The sequence below is a fragment of the Cynoglossus semilaevis genome, chromosome 20 (assembly GCF_000523025.1).
Source record: "Cynoglossus semilaevis isolate Cse_v1.0 chromosome 20, Cse_v1.0, whole genome shotgun sequence".
Taxonomy (NCBI): Eukaryota; Metazoa; Chordata; class Actinopteri; order Pleuronectiformes; family Cynoglossidae; genus Cynoglossus; species Cynoglossus semilaevis.
The window spans coordinates 12,031,932-12,049,436 of NC_024326.1; the positions used below are offsets into that span (position 1 = coordinate 12,031,932).

At 40.4% G+C, this 17,505-nt stretch overlaps 2 protein-coding genes across 4 annotated transcripts; both read right to left on the bottom strand.

Annotated features, from left to right (window-relative positions):
- Positions 1 to 331: 331 nt before the first annotated feature.
- On the bottom strand, positions 332 to 6,324 carry LOC103396624 (short chain dehydrogenase/reductase family 16C member 5). 3 transcript variants are annotated; one of them, XM_008334777.3, is made up of 7 exons: positions 6,184 to 6,324; positions 4,565 to 4,892; positions 3,251 to 3,382; positions 3,035 to 3,134; positions 1,846 to 1,990; positions 1,516 to 1,641; positions 332 to 664 (listed from the first exon to the last, which is right to left on the bottom strand). In XM_008334777.3, the coding sequence occupies exons 2-7, from the start codon at positions 4,883 to 4,885 to the stop codon at positions 568 to 570; spliced, it is 921 nt and encodes a 306-aa protein (XP_008332999.1). In that variant the 5' UTR covers positions 4,886 to 4,892; positions 6,184 to 6,324; the 3' UTR covers positions 332 to 567. The 3 variants fall into 3 exon arrangements, with proteins under 3 accessions (XP_008332999.1, XP_008332998.1, XP_024921951.1); XM_008334776.3 differs by having other exon boundaries at positions 6,173 to 6,322; XM_025066183.1 differs by lacking the exon at positions 6,184 to 6,324 and adding an exon at positions 5,158 to 5,180.
- A 1,073-nt stretch (positions 6,325 to 7,397) lies between these two features.
- penka (proenkephalin a) lies at positions 7,398 to 11,008 on the bottom strand. Its single transcript, XM_008334779.3, has 3 exons — positions 10,743 to 11,008; positions 9,843 to 9,989; positions 7,398 to 8,256 (listed from the first exon to the last, which is right to left on the bottom strand). Exons 2-3 carry the CDS (start codon positions 9,984 to 9,986, stop codon positions 7,669 to 7,671), a joined length of 732 nt encoding a protein of 243 aa, XP_008333001.1. The 5' UTR covers positions 9,987 to 9,989; positions 10,743 to 11,008; the 3' UTR covers positions 7,398 to 7,668.
- Between the last annotated feature and the right edge of the window lie 6,497 nt (positions 11,009 to 17,505).

Consider the following 17,505-nt stretch of genomic DNA (forward strand, 5'->3'; position numbering starts at 1 on the left):
TGATAGCAGAAGACTCATTGATTCGAAGACCGTTTTTTCCGAGTTTCAGCCTAATAAACCTTATCCCAAAACCTAATTAATTCTCAATTACATGTTTTTATTAATCAAGTATACATGCTATAGAGGTACATTAAATATAGTCATTAATATCCAAATTTTTAAAATAAAATTATTACATATGAAATTTTTATACATATGTATGAATTACATATATATGTTTAAAAAATGCGTGGTTTGACTGGAGCGCTGTTCATCAGTAGTGTATGAAATGAAATGTGTGCAGACGGTATTCATCTGTTCCACAGGACACGAACATGACATTAAGAGGAAGTTTTTTTTTTAAGTCCTTTATGGAGGTTGACGTTGGCTGACACTATTACAACTGTTGCATTTGTACAATTTTGTTAAATCTTTTTTTTTTCATTAAAAAAAATGTTTATGGTGTTATTTTAATGCCAAAGCCCAAAGTGTACGGTTAAAAGAAACCAAAAGTCATCATCATCATCAACACCATGATCCCCCGATGGTCTTCAGAGACGTGTTGACGTGGACAGCGTTCTCATGGCTTCACTTCTGTTTTTGGTTGCGTCCTATGAACTTGTCCATGAAGTTGAAGGCTCCCATGTACCACCCCAGCAGAATGCCCATCTTTGTGGGGAGAATACTAAGGATAGTAAAAAATAAATAAATATAAGGTGAAATTTATTAACCTTTTCAGCTTTCGTTCAAACATCATCACAAACCCTCTTTTTGGTCAAATATAAAGGTGAAGAAAAAAAAGAAGAAAAGACAAAAAAAAAAGAAAATAGTTAAGAGTAGGAACAGTAGGAATATAAAAGATTATTGTTGAAAAGTCAGTGTTTCTTTCCTCTCTAATTTTCCTATCAAACTTCAGACGTGACAGATGACAAAACATTTGATGATCTGCAGGATACAGAGTCAAAATTTCTGTTGTTGTCCAGTCATGTCATCCCCTGATTTATTTTAAGCTGAGCCTTTAAAATCTGTGTTACAGATCCATGGTTTAAATCCCTGTTTTTCCCCTTATATTTTAGGTGAGTGTGTTTATTTACTTCATACACACACAAAGGGTCATGACCACAAACCAGATGTGTTCCTAAAATAAAAAGACCACCAGTGGCCAGTGATGGTCATCAGAATGCCACACAGTGCAGGTGCTAAACTGGTTTTATTTCTCACATATTGCATTTAATATTTATTTCATTTGAAAGCGTGTGTCACAGCAGTTTGCGTTGCAGACTGTTGTCAGTCTGGTAGTCTGCCTCCACAGACAGACCCAGGTAAGAGATGAGGACAGCGGTCATCTTCCACTGTAGGACACTGAGGAGAATTGTGAGGGACAACACAGACTCAAACATGACCTTATCCAGGAAGGTCAACCATTCCATGAGGAAAAGATTTTTTTACAGGAGCTCTGTGACACTTTGTGTGTGTGTGTGTGTGTGTGTGTGTGTGTAATGAACATGGATGAAAAAAGAAAAGCCTGATACTAACTTTTTTAAACCAACGATGAAGTACATGCTCTTGGGCATCAGTAAGTACGTCTGGTCTGTGAGCACAGCATGAAGGATCTTCTTGGCAGCATATTCAGGTTTCAGAATGGGCATAATAGTTGGCCACCTGATGAACAGAGAGATCGTTAGGATGAAATCAACAGACCACTGGACACCAACATGTCAGGAGAGGTGCTGCTGCCACACTGAAATCATTCTACATATACACACATGTCATACATGTATACATGTGTAACATGTGTGTGCAAAGATTTATTTACATTTATCCATATATTGTGTGTATATTGTCAAGCACTGTAAAAAGCCCTACTTGGTTTGACAGCCATCAAACATCCCAGTGTTGATGAAGAACGGACACACAAGGGTGGTTTTGATGCCATCTTTCCCAGTGGCCAGCATCTCCAGACCGATAGACTCCGCAAACCCTACTGCGCCAAATTTGCTGGCGCAGTAGTCTGCAGGAAGAAGAAGAAGAAGCGAGGACCGAGAATAGAAATGAGTAATCAACCCGTATCTGCGACTGTTTTGCAGAGATTGTGTTCGGTTTGGTAGGTTATCTTAGCATTAGCATGTCGGCCTTAGACAACCTCTGTGACTGTCCCTGAGTGCAGGACCACAGGCAGATCAGATGTAGGTCAAAGAGCTCTACACACCCTAAGGTGTACCTGACCCGTCTCCTCTGTGCACACCAACCATATGGGTTTATTACACCTCAGATTTCTCATCAACAGCTGTAACAGTCACATAATGTGTCAAACACAAACTGACAGCTGATAAGGCAGCAGGTAAACTGCTATAGAGTATAGAGTCACCTTGTGGCCACGTTCCAAAGTGTACTAATACGTCACCCACAGTTATACAACCAAAGGCTTGTTATCAAGTCAAAGTTCAGTTGGTGTGACAGAAAATGAGGTGAAAGGTGGTCTGTATTTCGCTTACATTGAAAATCAGTGACTACACAAAAACAAAAACAACTTAAACGTTTCTTATGAAAACTTCAGATACGTGGGTTTTTTTTTAACAGAATAATTGCATTAAAATGTGTTTTAGTAGCAGGCAGTAGTTAGTGTTAGTCCAACAATCAAGAGAGCATGTGCAGTAGAAAAGAAATAGACTGTGAATTATATAAAACATCTGTGAAGAGAGATTTGATGCTGAATCTGTGTGTGTGAATGACAGCGACAGAAGCCCAAAACCACAAGTAGAATACAATGGCTGAAGACAGGATGTTGTGTTACAGAGTAAAGTGAGATCTGCAATGAGGTCTGCTTGTAGATTTGTACTTGTAGTGGGTTAGAGTAAAATGAAGGCAAATGCATTTGCTCTGGTGATCCCTGAAGAGAGAAGCTAAAGGTGAAAAATAATTAATGGGTGGACTAGAAGTCGTGGAGCAGACAGAATGATTTCAAAGATGATCATGAATATATTGGACACACATACAAAGATGATCATGAATATATTGGACACATTAAATTGGAATTCATGACACAGAAACTGACCTGCCAGCCCGGTGACTCCCACAAGTCCAGCAGAACTGGCAATGCTGACCAGGTGTCCGTGGTTGTTGGCGATCATAGCAGGAAGGAAGGCCTTGTACGTCTGAGCAGAGAGACGGACAATTAACATTTACTGATAATTAACTGATACCAGAAGAACCATCAGTTTCTGTGATGTAGACAGTCGATGTCACTGTGTTGATGCTGCATTTGACTGACCCAGAAGTGAGCCATGGTGTTGATTTCCATTGTCTTTTCAATCAAGGAGTCAGGAGCATCCATGAACTTCTTCCCTGTTACAATCCCAGCGTTGTTCACCAGTATGCTGACGTCACCCACCTCCCGTTTCACCTGTTTGGAGTCAAGAGTAAATGACTGTAAACAAGTGAAGGCAGGACGTGTCGGCTGTAGCTAACAACAGACAAAGGGATTGCTTCAGTGTGTAGAATAACAACAAAAACATTAGGGTCAGTCTGAAAGCTGTCAGACGTTGCCTTGTTCCAAGAGTCCCTAACTCTGATTGGCCCATATTTTATCATGTATTTAAAAATGACCTCAGGTAATAAAGTTAGACCCTTTAAAAAAATATTACCATTTCATTAGAAGAATGAGAAAATTATATAATAACTGAAAACAGGAATAAAAAAAAATCAATGAGAATGAAATTGTGCAGACACAATAATGAATCTCAATGCTTCTGTTCTCCAGTGTCTGTTACCAAAACAATCAGGCACCATTTGGCCTCTGGGTGGACATTCTTGTCCTCAATCTTACAGAGTTCCAGCCCACACTTGTTTCCACACCTCCCCCACTCCAACACTCTGACAGTGAGGATATATAGCCAAGAGTGGCATTCCCTTTTTTTCACTTCTATGCTGAGACCATCTACTGAAGCAACTCCTGATGGATCCTCCTTTCAAATCATCGATCACAGATCAGTGTGGTCTAAAGACTGTCTAATGCATTTAATGCCCTTGTATCATGCTAGGTTGCTAGCTTCTCAGCTGCAGCTAAAACAAATATTGTAATATGATCGTTTGAAATTTAAAAAAATGATGACATCACCCAACCCAGTTACTTCAGAGAGAGGTTACGTCACCTCCTGGACTTTATCTGACCTCTGTCTGGACTACTGTCTCAGATAACACAGTCCTAGTTCATCCAGTACCATTTCTTTGTTTGTGCATAAACTTTCATTTTTATTAAACTGCAGTAAATCAATATTGATTGCATTGAATTCTGCGTCACTAAATCTCACTGATGACCCCTACAGGCTGTCATAAAATTTTCAATGTTTTGCAGCCAACTTTCCTTTACTAGCACAACAGTTTGTGTAAATCAACAGACAAGTCTATATGAGACCTAGGACAAGCCTACACTGAGACACAAGACTTGTCCACACTGAAATGTGTCCATCATGTACATGGGACCGTGAGATAGACCCAGTCCAGACTGAGATTTGAAACAAGACCACAATGAGTGACAAGACCATTTGCAGCTGGTCCGTACTGTACCGTGCTGCAGGAGGCTCACCTGCTCAGCCACTCTGTAAACCTCGTTGCGATCGCTGCAGTCACACAGATAGTAATGAACTTTTCTGGCTCCACACTCCTTCACCAGTTTGGCTGTCTCCTTCATGCCGTCTTGGTTGATGTCCCACAACACCAGGACTGTGCCGTGAGACGCAAACTCCTGAGCCATGAGACGACCAATCCCGCTCCCCGCCCCTGTGATTAAGACCACTTCCCCAGAGATGTTTTTCTTCCGTCTTGGTATGAAGGTATACACAAGAGCTTCCAAGGTGTACCAGATGGACATCAGGAGAACCATAAGTGTCTCCAGGAAGAAGTTCATGATGGCTCTGTGAAGGAAATAAAGTCACAATAACTTTAGGATCATATTATATTTGATACATATTTATATGTATATTGGAAGGATACTTAATACATCTGCTCCCAGTAAATTTAAAAGTTATTACTCTCTCCAAAAATTTTTTTTAACAAACTATTAAATTTTTATTTTATATATATATTATAATTTATATACATTTTACAAATCAACATCTGGTATCCTGAAGTCACCTTAAACAAAAGGTAATTTGTGATTATTGCATACTGGCAACTTACACTGGACCTTTGGAACACGGGGTCACTCCTGTTACCCTGAGGCCCTGGTGCAACAGCAGTCAGCCATATCTCATTAACCACACCTACAGTGCTGACAAAGCTCCCGATCTTGATTTGACTGTTAACCTAGTTTATAAAAAAACTTTACGCCACTGAATCAAAACAAATACAGTCCTGGATGAAAAAAAAGTGTATAGATTTGCAAAAGGGCTGGCCATCTTTCTGGAAGCTAATAAACAGGTGACTATAAAACATGGGGGAAAAAAATTTAATTGGAAAACAAAGAATGTGTTCAGTATTCTAACAAAACCCTAGCAAAAATATCTATATAATTAATTAACTATACTTTATTTTATACTATACTATATATTTTTGCATAGTAAACTGCTTTTACAAACAACACAAGCAGGATGCATTGTGGGTTGTTAGGCGATGGGATGTGCTGCTTTAATGCTCTGTCAACTGTAGGAATTTCTCATTTCTAATTTGAACACTCTCGTGTACAACACAATGTTAATTAAAAATAATAGTGAAAATAACAAACTAACAATTTCTCAAGAACATTGTCGATTGGGGGCGGATTGATACGAGTTCAATCAACGTGTGATTGACAGTAGTGCGGATTTTGACAAACATCAGTCGCCGTCTGGAGATAACAAGCCCGAAGACCCTGGACCCCTGTTACGTAACATAAAGTCTGCATCCAAACTTTGAAAAACCGAGTACATTAATTTGCAGGTCGACCCCAAAAAAGTCCAAAATCTGAAAAAACAAAACAAAAAACTAGACTTGACGACCTTTGTCTTAAAACACGTAGTACGCACCAGTACGCGTTCGTTACAGTTATATTCTTAAGCTTTACTTGTAGCCACACAAGTTGATCGGTAAATTCAACATTGTTTACGCACCAACCAGGATCCGCTACACGGACAGGCTCTTCTAGACTGTGTACAAAGATGAGTTAAGTGTGTGTTTAAGTCTGTACACGTGCGTTTGTGTATGATGACGACAGTACCTCGATGTTACCTCAGCAGTCGACAACCTCCGGGGGGACGCGGTGTGAGTCTGGACCGTTGGTTTGATGGCCTGTGTTTCTTTTTTAACTTATCCGTGACATACCAAAAAAAAAAACGGAAATGGCAGCAGAAGACGCCTACATGTACCACGTGACCACCAGTCCACCTACCACAATACAAACAGAGGTTTCTCATCTCAGAGATGAACGATGTCTATCACACATATGTCAGTATCAGTGAATTTAAGTATATCGTAATTTCTAAGAATGAGAATAATCCCGATAAAACACAAGTTTGGAAACATTCAAGTCTGTCGGAGTTTTTACTACTAGCCAGTGTACGGTGTTTTGTTGTCGTGTAGTCTGATCAAACAAACAAACCGAAGAGAGATTTTCCTATGCAAATGTTTGACAAATAAATGGTTCGTCATCCCTGAAATACCTTGTTTGACCACTAACAGTTCTAAAGACAAAACTTTCTCTTTGCAGTTCTACTTTGTTTGTACTAAGTAATTTAAGTAAGTATACACAGGGATAAAACTAATATAAATTCCAGTTTGCTAACACGTTCGTGTTTAATATTAACATACATGATTGGTCCACATTATATAAAATAGTTGATGTCATATGTTCTAATAGATATTTGCTGTTTTTATTGCTGTATTACGTCACATACAGCCATGCATTTTCTGTCTGTAATATCATCTCCGCCAGTGCTTCTCAACAGAGGATATGCGGACATCTATTGGTACGCTTGGGTACTGCACGTGTAATTTGATTTTTTTTTAAATTCAATGCTGGTTGGGATTTCATTATTTTCATTATTTTACCTTGTGGTAAGTTTGTCGTGCAGAAGAAGTGTTTGTTATAGCAGCTGCCAATGTTAAGATCATTTTTATTTTATTGAGTGCATTATTTTTTCATCACATTAAATGAAATGCATTTATATAGAATAGAATAGAATAGAATAGAAAGCCTTTATTGTCATTATACAAGGTACAACGAGATTTTAAGCTTCCCTTAGGGTGCACGCAGTAATATATGTATTTTAGTATATTTTTAATGTATATCTCTATATATTTTATATGTATGCAGTATATCCATATATTTTCTACAGTTTCATTCTTGTGTATTACTGCATGTCTGTAAACGTGTGCCTGTAGTTTTAAGTCCTACGTGTATGTCCGTGAGGAGGTTCAGTATATTAATAAACAATACACACAGACACAATCAACAGGTTAATTTAATACACAACATCAGTGGACCCCAAACAGACCACATATATATCATTTATGTACACCTACAGCTATCATCGTTTTATCAACACCAGACCAGGAGGTCCTACAATGGAGGCAGAAGCAGCACATTCCACAAAGCAGCAGGAAACAACGTAATTAGCAAAGGGAGCAGTCAGCTGACTCTCACAGCACCAACTCCACACTACATGGCAACCAGTTGGAGGGCTGATGGGATGGAGAGGCCGTGGCGGTGGCATCCTAGTCCATGAATCCTTCATCCATTTTCTTTCTCTCAATGTCACTCTTCCAGGCCTGTTTCAACAGCCCCCCTCTCTTGCTCTTGCTGTCCACCAGCCATTCAGGCTTGCCTACACGCCTCATGAACCCTCCGTAGCGCTTCTTGAGCCCACGGTCTAAAACAGCCTCCAGCAGATCGCTCTGTTCCACGCTGCTCTCAGCTTGCCTCATGAAGCCCCCGTACCTCTTGACTGCCTGATGCACCCGACTGTCCCCGTCACTGCCGTGCTCTGCTGCTTCACTGAGGAGCTTTAAGAGCTGCAGGCCGACAACTTCATTATCGTCAGGGCTCTCTAGCGCCCCCTCTGCTGAAGGGGTAGAAGAGCGGCGGGTCATGAAACCGCCGTATCTCTTCATGAAGCCACCGTACTTCTTCATCAGCTGATGATTCGGTGACGCCGCTTCCTCGCTGTCGGCCATCACGACGTTTGCCTCCAGTTGATGAGGGTCAGCCTCCAGGGGGATTTGGTTCTCGTCCCCCAGCAGAAGGTCCTGGCACCTGCTGAGCTTCTGACTGTTCAACGCACCATCACACTCCAGTGAGCATGCCTGGGAAAATAATTACAAGAACTGGATTTGAACTCAGACCAGTGTTTCTGAGACATTTCTGTTAAATTAATTTTGAATCATCATGCTAACAGCTATTTGGATAACAGAGATAGGTATTCTAAAGTAACAATAATTTCACCATTCAAATAATGCCTGAATATATATAAGTCATATAGTTAGACGGTCACATGTTTGTGTACAGGCGAGTATAATGACCTCAGTATGTAAAATTTAAATATTCCTCCTCCCTGTACGTGTACTCCAGCAGTGTACTCTCCAAAATACCTGCAGACTGTAGATGAGGCCAAATGGAAATTCTAAAGTAACTGTGTACTGAAGCCAAAAATATAACTGCAGAAGAAAGAAGTGATGAGAACAGAAAAGATGAGAAAGAATGAGATGACATACGGTAGAAGTTTAATAATCCATCAAGAGGAAACTTTAGTTACAGCAGCAGCAGAAGGAGAAGGTAATCAAAAATATGAAAATGGAAAATAGAATAAAAATTAATGCACAAAAGAAGAAAAGTATAAAATGTAATACATGTGATAACATGTTGCACACTTCAAATAAAGTTTTGTAATTTTATTTTAGGTGTGATGAAAAACAAAATAACATATATATGTTATTTATATATATAAAAAATACATCTCAAACTCACTCTGCAGTATAAAGTGATCTGCAGTACACACCGACTAGTACACACTGACTAGTACACACTGACTAGTACACACAGATTCCGTGGGTGGACTCATCAGGGAGAGAAACAGATCTATTTTTTTTTGTTGTACTTTTTTTTATTGTTATTCAATTACTCTTTTAACAACATCTCGCAGCGCTGTAGTCACCTATAAAATCTACAGGTTTCCCATCCTGCGAAGCACTCATCCTGTTCTTCCCCACTTGCTGCGTCCATATAGCACCGCTGACACCGTTGCCATCAGGCTAAAGGTGAACGTATGGCCTGAAACACTCCACTCTAATGTCCTCACCTCCCTCTAACCTCACATCTGGAGCTGGGTTTCACTTGTTTCAGCTATCAACAAACCGCTGTGACGGCAATCAGCACAGATTAATGCTGAGCTTTTACAAAAGGGAATTAATGAGGAGGAAAATTGAATTGGGGACGTATAGGCACCTGAGGGGCCGTTGGAAAGAGGAGCACAACTGCAGCCGCCTCTGGGAGCCGTGAGAGGAGGCAACAAGGATTCATGTGGATTGGGACACATGAATCCTTGCTTTTTTTCAAAGCTCAAGACATGACAGAAACCAACAATAACAATTCATTCGTCCCTGCTCTTAAAATAAATGCAGGTATGCTCAATATATTATTTATTAATTCATTTTGTTATTATAATAATGAGTATTTTTTTGCATTTTTCATCTTTAAATTAAATTGTTTTAGGCTGAAATACAGACTGACTGTTTGACTTAGTCAGTCTCTCGTCACGATGTGTATCAGAAGTATTTCTGATGATTTTTCAATAAACATAAACATCAGCAACCAAACCCCTAACCTCTGACCTCTGACCCTGCAGGGGTTACTGAAGTAGAACATGTAAGAAGGAATGAAAGCAGGACATTACCAGTGCAGAGAGCGGGGACTGTTGTTCCAGCAGCTGGTACACACACAGTGCACACTCCTTGCCGCAGTCTGTGGTGGCCACCAGTGACACACAAACACTCAGGAACAGCACCCACATGCAGCTCCTGTGAGAGAGGCCAGCCATGGACTGACAACACAGCACACAGGTGCATTATTTCTACAACAATCGTTAATTGAATCAGTCCTGATCTGGTTTAAATATTTGTTTTTTTATTGTGTAGATATGTATTTTTCTGCGTACTCTACAAGACGCTCTAACACCAATCTGCACTGATGGAAATAACCCAGTCTACATGTCCTCTGTTTAGGTGAAAAAAATATTTAGAAACTAGAATCAAGTCCCTCTCAAATATTCTTCCAGTTTAAAGAAGAGGAAAAAATGAAGTTCAATAAAATTGAACTTGTTACAATGTTTGGATATATATTCAACAGGTTTCAATTTCAGTTTGGTAAAAGATTTTAATATTTTTGACCTGATCAAATTAAAACAAAACACAGCTGTCCTAGAACTGTATGACCTGAGGTATTCCCATTTCTTTAAAAACATTTTCATTCGTCATTTATCAAAATTCCTCCAACTCTGTGGTAACTAAAATATTTGGTTTAGTTATTGTCAGAACATTATTATTGGCTGTGTTTATTATTGGTGACTCGGATGTAATATATATTAAATACAATCACTGATTTAAAATATTATCCCTGCTATTGATACAAAAAATAGCTACAACAACAACTTGACCCATTTTATTCTATTTATAATATACTTGATACTTATCTTACTTTTATCTGTTATAAATAACAAATATTTAAACTTTATTATTTTATTATCAATACGATTAGTACCGTGCTTAATTAAAATTAATTGAAGTTTTCGTCTTACCTCTTTGTTTTTATCAAGCTCTTTTTAAGCCAATCTGTTTTTCTCTCCGACGCGCGACTTCGTCAGTGTCGGTGCAGTAGGTGACCGTAAAGTGAGCCGAATTGTCGCGCTGAATAAACGTGCGCTTGACAGATAAGAAGTTTCTGTGACTGAATCTCTGGTCGGACCGCGGTTGGCTGCAGAGAATAAAATAATCTACACGCAACTCTACAGCGGAGTCAGTCAGCCGTGCACGCGCTCTCAAAACTACTGTTTGTGCGCCCGGTTTAAATAGGTAACGGGTCTGACGTCACCAGGCTTGATGAGGGAGGGGTGCGGAGGAGGTGGGGGGGCGGGGGGTTCGGTAAGAAGGCTGACGTGACAGCTCCTCTCTCTTCACCGCACACACACGCACTCTCCGGGGTCCTGTTAAATGACCAGTTTTATGGTTTCTCAAACAGTGTTTGTGTGGTTTATGAATATGTAAAGTGTGCGTGTAAGTGCTCGTGCACGTGTGCGGTTGACCGTCTATTAACACATCAGTGTTCCCATCCTTTTGAAGTAAAAAGGCATCAGTTTTCTGAGGGTCCAGTACCCCGGGGGGGTCGACTGGAGGGCGGCTTGTTTTTTTACATCTTTAAATTTATGTTATTTCCATTGTAAGTTTATTTTTGCAGTTTTTATGGATTTTTTTTTACCAGATTGTGGAGCAGGAGAACTAGTTCTCCTGGTTTAGCTTTATTTTTCACACTACATTGGCCAAACAAACAGTAGGTGTGAGGGTGAGTGTGAATGGCCCAGTGGTCAGGTGACTGCTGGGATTGAGCCACTCGTTCATTCTTCACCCGACCTTTCACCCCTGCAGTAACACAGTGTATGAAAGGCTGAATATACAGTACTCTGAACATTCTTTAGTAGAAATGACAACAACAACAAAAAAAGACTCTACAGGAGCGATGAGACGGCGATGGCAGCGGTATCGACGGCCTGTTGTCAGTTGGCTCGTTAACGAGCAGTGTGTTTAATTATATAAATGAATGAGGCATGACTCGCAGTAATAGCTTCGGGGGCATTTTTGTAAACATACATAAACGGTACCCCCAGTGTCATGGGCAGATAATGTGTTTTGAGGTCAGTGACCCAGAGAGTGCATCCACCGTCGTCACCGATGAGGTCAGTGGGTGGGTGAGAGACAGAGAGAGAGAGAGAGAGTAAAAAGACAGACAGGTACTTAGTAAACAGCAGAAACACTGCTGTTTCCGAATAAAGAGGGCGGGGCCACAGAACACTGGTCTGATCCGAGGGTCATTTAATCATGTGTTTGTTGACGGGGTTACTGTTAGGACCATGTCACAGTGAAGAGTCTCAGACTGTGATCGTCTGGGGTTCTCCACTGACACACACTTTTCACCTGTCAAGTAAATGGTTCATCTTAGCCACGAAAAGCTTTGAATTTCTAAAAAGCTCACACCCTGATGGAAAACAAATTAACGGAGCCCCCGCGCCCCCCGAACTCTTTGCGACCCCACCTTCCCTCTCAGACCCATCAAAAAGCAAAAAGCATTTCCTCTAATTGGCTGCTGCTTGTCGTAATGACAGCAGACGCGGCTAATGTCCACCTCACGCCGTATGGCTGGGCCGCGGCCATTAGTGTTCTTCTGTTACATCCAACCTATTATGGTAATTTAAGGCTTTATTTCTTATGCAGTAACTTCAGTGCATGACAACACCCCCGCTACCCACCCCCCCTCGGCCCCCTCCTTATTAGCTCCTAATGTTTTACAGAAATTATTATACACACAACATCTGAGAATTCACACGTAGAAAAAAAAACTTAATTTCTTAAAAAGTATGTATATGTATGTATTGTAATGGTGCCAGTTGGTATAAACACACATTTATATATGTGTGTTGATTTTGTTGGATTCTTTTGACTTTTTCCATTTGTGATAAAAGACATTTCAAAACATCAGCCTTCAGTTTTCATAAGTTTCATAAGTCTGGCCGTAGAAATCCAACAGAACCAGAGACTTTTTCTTCATTAAACTGAAGTGAATGGGCAGATCTTTTTCATATAATATTTTTCAGCATCTGCAACACAAATGTAATTTAATCACACAATCACTACGCTCGCTGTAAATGCACCCCCCCCCAACCCACCCCCCCCGTCTGGTGGCTTTATTTCATATCTTTTTAATAACAGTAAGACAGATAAATCAGACAATTTGATTAAGACCTCAGGCCTTGATAATATTGTCATTATTTCTACACTTCTATAATTCCATAATTAATTCACTTAGCGCAGTTGGTCCCAGGAGAGTCCTGCAGACACTTAGATAAGAATCTTGTTTGCTGCAGATTTAATGTCAGACTAAGTATCTGGATTATGAACCCTTTGGTGTCAGAATTCTCATTTACGTCCAACTCTGAGAGTGCTTTATCAGACGTTTGAGTGCCTACAGTCGCTTCAGAACGACGGCTACTCTATTAACTTTTCAGATTCCCACAGCTCCGTAAACAATCGGGAGGAATACTAATTAAAACACATGGCTGGAATTAATGCAGCCCTGATAGAACGCCTCCTTAATATTCAGTGACATGGAGCGCGCGCCTGTTTTACCTTCAATAAGCCTGAATTGTTTTTTTTAAAGTGGCCACAGACCTGCCTGGGTGGGCTTCATCACAACACCACAGTCATCCTCCTGCACAACCACAGGAGAATAGGACAGAGAGAGAGAAAAAAAAGAAAGAAAGAAAGAAAGAAAGAAGAAAAGGAAATGAAAAAGGAAAGACAGAAATAGAAAAAAGAAAGAATAATAAAGACAGAAAGAACAAAAGAAAAGAACAGAAAGAAGAAATGAAAGTGGAGACAGAACGTGAGGTTGAGTTGTTGAACTCTTTAATTAAAGCTCTGGGTTTGATTCTGTAGGGTGGCTGGAGGTCACATGACTGAGAAGTGGACCAACGGTCACTGCTGTTGTCGTTCTGGTGTCCAGGACGTTTACTCGCACTCGCTGGCCTTGACTGAAGAGTTTAACAGCCACGAGTTGCTTTGCGTTGCTGTCGTGCAACATTTTTGGACTCAGACGTTTTTACCCTGGAGGCCGGTGTGTTTACGTGTGGTTGTTTTTGTTCCAGCGATGAGTGCTGTCTTTTGTTTGGGCGACATGTCGTAGCTGTGATAATAAAATCCCATACAAAGCGCCTCTTCAAGTGGAGCTCAGTAAGCATCATAGGAAGGGCTGTGGTGGGAGTGTTTGAAGAGGGAGCTGTTGGAATATAAAAGAAGCACTCCTTCTCCACTCTCATGTCCTACACACACAAATCAAAACACAATTCTTTAGCTGCACTCTGTCTGTCTGTCTGTGTGCAGCTACTTTTGTCTCATTTTATTTTAAAATGATGTGCTGTTGTTGTCATGTGTAGCTCCGAGGACAAACTGTTTATACTTTTAGGTTATTATTGGGGATGTCCGATGATACCTTTTTGCCGATATCCAATATGGCGATATTTTTCAACACACACAAGATGAAGATCTTAGGGTTTATGTAGGAGTGCAGTGAGACCTGCTATGATGTACAGTTTAGACACAGTGACAGTCTGAATGACAGAGGGGCAGATGAACTGACCAGGACGGACAGCAGGGCAAAGAGAAAAATGAAGGTTGAAGAGTTAGGAGATAAAGGTGGAGATGATCTGGATGTGTCGAGGAGAGGTGGTGGATTTATTTGACAGAGGATGTTGGAGGTGGAGTTGCCAGGTGATGGGAACAGGGGAAAACCCTACAGAAGATTTATGAGTGTAGTAAAAGAGGAGGTGGAGGTGGTAACTGTGGTGGAGCAGAGAACAGGGTGAGATGGAGGCAGATGATCTGCCGTCACGTCCCATAAAGAAGGGGTTTAAAAGTTTAATGAGCCGGGGGCCACTACTCCCACCGTCGTCTTACTGTAGAACAAAAAAAAAACATAATAAAAAATGAAGATAAAGTTTGAACAAACTGTGCTCACTGTAGAAACTCTTCTTCTTTAACTTTGAGGGTCCACGTGGGGTCTAAAAGATTAGTACGACAACCTGTGTTTGTGGTGACTCTGCGTACCTCAGTGATGAGACTGAAGGAGCATCTCTTCTCAGTGCTGGAACAGATTATTATGCTTTATAGTTTTATGACTGGAGGCAAGAACAAAGGGCAAATGACTACCACCCTCTGACACACAGATGGCAGGACAAAATGTTAGAACACAGGCCTGAAGCATGCATGCCGCCAATTTGTTCTGGTCTCGCCATACTACACTACCTACACACAGCTAATGTGTTCAAAACTTTCACAAAGGCCGGCAAACGTTTAACCCACTCCTGCTCTCACCTGTAAAACTGTTAAATATGGTGGATATTATTAGCACTTGTCTGATATGAACTTTTTGCCGATATCTGACGTCCAAACACTTAATTTCCGATTCCGATATAGGCCTGGTAATTTTATTTATTTATCAGTACAATCCCCGGATTATTAAAATAGATTATTATTATGGGCTGATATCCCTGGTATTTATACATTTTTTAAACTTTTGCACTAAATTTAGTGAAAAAATAAAAATACCTAAAAATCCAAATACTATGAATCAAAAACTGTAACTGACATTTTAAATGCTGTATGACCCCACACCTCCTTTCATTCCAGACCACCAACCGTCGCTCGACACCCCCTGCCCAACCCCACTTCCTTAACCCTGAACCTCTTTCACTCATCCCAAAAAACTCACCCAATCTCACACACTCTTGCGTTCCACTCAGCACCTCCACCTCCCCTACAGTCATCCAGCCTCTTCAGCTCTCACATGCACATACAGTGAATCACATGCTGCTGCCTGATGGAGCCCATGCTGGCTGTCTCATCTTGTCTCCTCTTGACTTATCTCACACTTCAGTTGTGCACCTCACCTACACAGACCCATCAACACATTTGTCCCCTGGGAAGATATGTTTTTTTTAATGGAACAAATTAAATTCAGTGGAAAAAAACATGAAAATCACACGATAAACACAGCTGTGCACACCGTGAACACAGTGACAGCAGAAAACATCCAGTTGAATCATTCAAAATATACCACCTTACACATTTTAGGAGGGTCACAGGAAGTGTTTGGTCACGTTAATCTCAGCGTTTGAAGATTCTGCAAATTAGCCACAGATGCTAGATGCTCGCCATGACATTATATTGATTTCTTATATCCTGTGATTTGCCTTACTACTTGTAAAAAACAGTTTTGACCGGAACAGTGGAGCTACGTGCTAAATGCTAAGAACTGCAAAATACCATAGTAAATGAACAGAGCTGCACAGTTCTCCTCTAAGGAACCATGTAGAGACAACATGGTCGTGACAACACAAGAAAACCCCCTGCAACTTTCACACCACTCATTACACATATTCACACACACACACACACACTCACTTGCATGGATTTACTTTTTCTGTGGTATGGAAAGATATTCTGACCCCTGGCTTTTTAATCGCTCTCTTTATGACATCAACAGAGGAACAAACTCTGTGGGAAGTTAATTAGTTGTTACAGTCAGGGTCTAATAAAAGACAGGCAGGCTGATATGGTGCAGCTCCACTATCCTCCAAGCCATTATCCTCCAACCACACACACACGCACACAGTAAATGACACACACGCACACAGCAAATGACAAACACACCAGCTCTGCATTAGTGGTTAATTGAAAAACCTGTGTGTTTAATCACTGTCCAGGAGGTCTCTGTCACCTCTATGATAACACAGCCCCGGAGGTGTCAACTAACTTAATTAAAAAAGTGCACAGGAACACACACACACACACTGACACACACAGCTGGCGTTGCACGTAAAATTGGTTTTAACTACATCAACAAAAAGGCTCATATTTAAGGCTCGTGGTCATTACACACCTGACCATCAACACACAGACGCTTTCAGCCGTATTACACAGGAAAGTGTGGCAGGAAGAAACACATCTGACACTCTGATCTCAGGGCCTTATTAAAGTATTTCACTAACATGTGTGCTTTGAAACCTGTGCAGTTCACTCCTAGGCCTTCAGGGGGCGTCCTGCCTGAACAACTCCACCTCTTAATAACGTCCTTATGGCTGTAGAGACCATGGATATTATGCAGAAATGTATTACAACCAGGCGCTATATAAATAACTGATGTGGCCATAATATCCAGTGCCAATGCAGTCCTAACCTGATTAACCTGACCACCACAAATGTGAAAGTATTGTTTTATTTATAAAACGGTTGACATTTCCAATATTTTGTCTAAAGTCACAGTAAAGTTTTTAAGAGAATCTTTAAGCAGACCAAGATAGACCTGGGTTATCATATTATTGCCTTGGCACAGGTAGAAAGAAGTTACATTAATTGCCTGTTATTGCCCCAGTAATTTGTATTGTTGCCCATATTAAATTTACAATTTAATTTAGGCCCAGTTCAACAGCAAATCACAAAATGAGCCTTTGTGTGGCTTGTTTGACATTTTACTGGAGTAACAGATCATTCCAGTATTTACTGTTAGAAGAAGGTGAAAAGAAAAAAAATCTAAATGTAAGACGTAGATCGAAGACATATTGTCCTTGAAATTATTTAAATGATCAGGGATCAGCAGCCATTTCTGGTTAAGTTGTTGACAGTAAACAGGCAGGACAACACAAGCAATTTTAATTCTAGCAGGTTTACTGGTCTGTAGATGTAAATGTGTAATATGTTTTAGTAAAAACACATTAGATTATTGTATGAATGCCT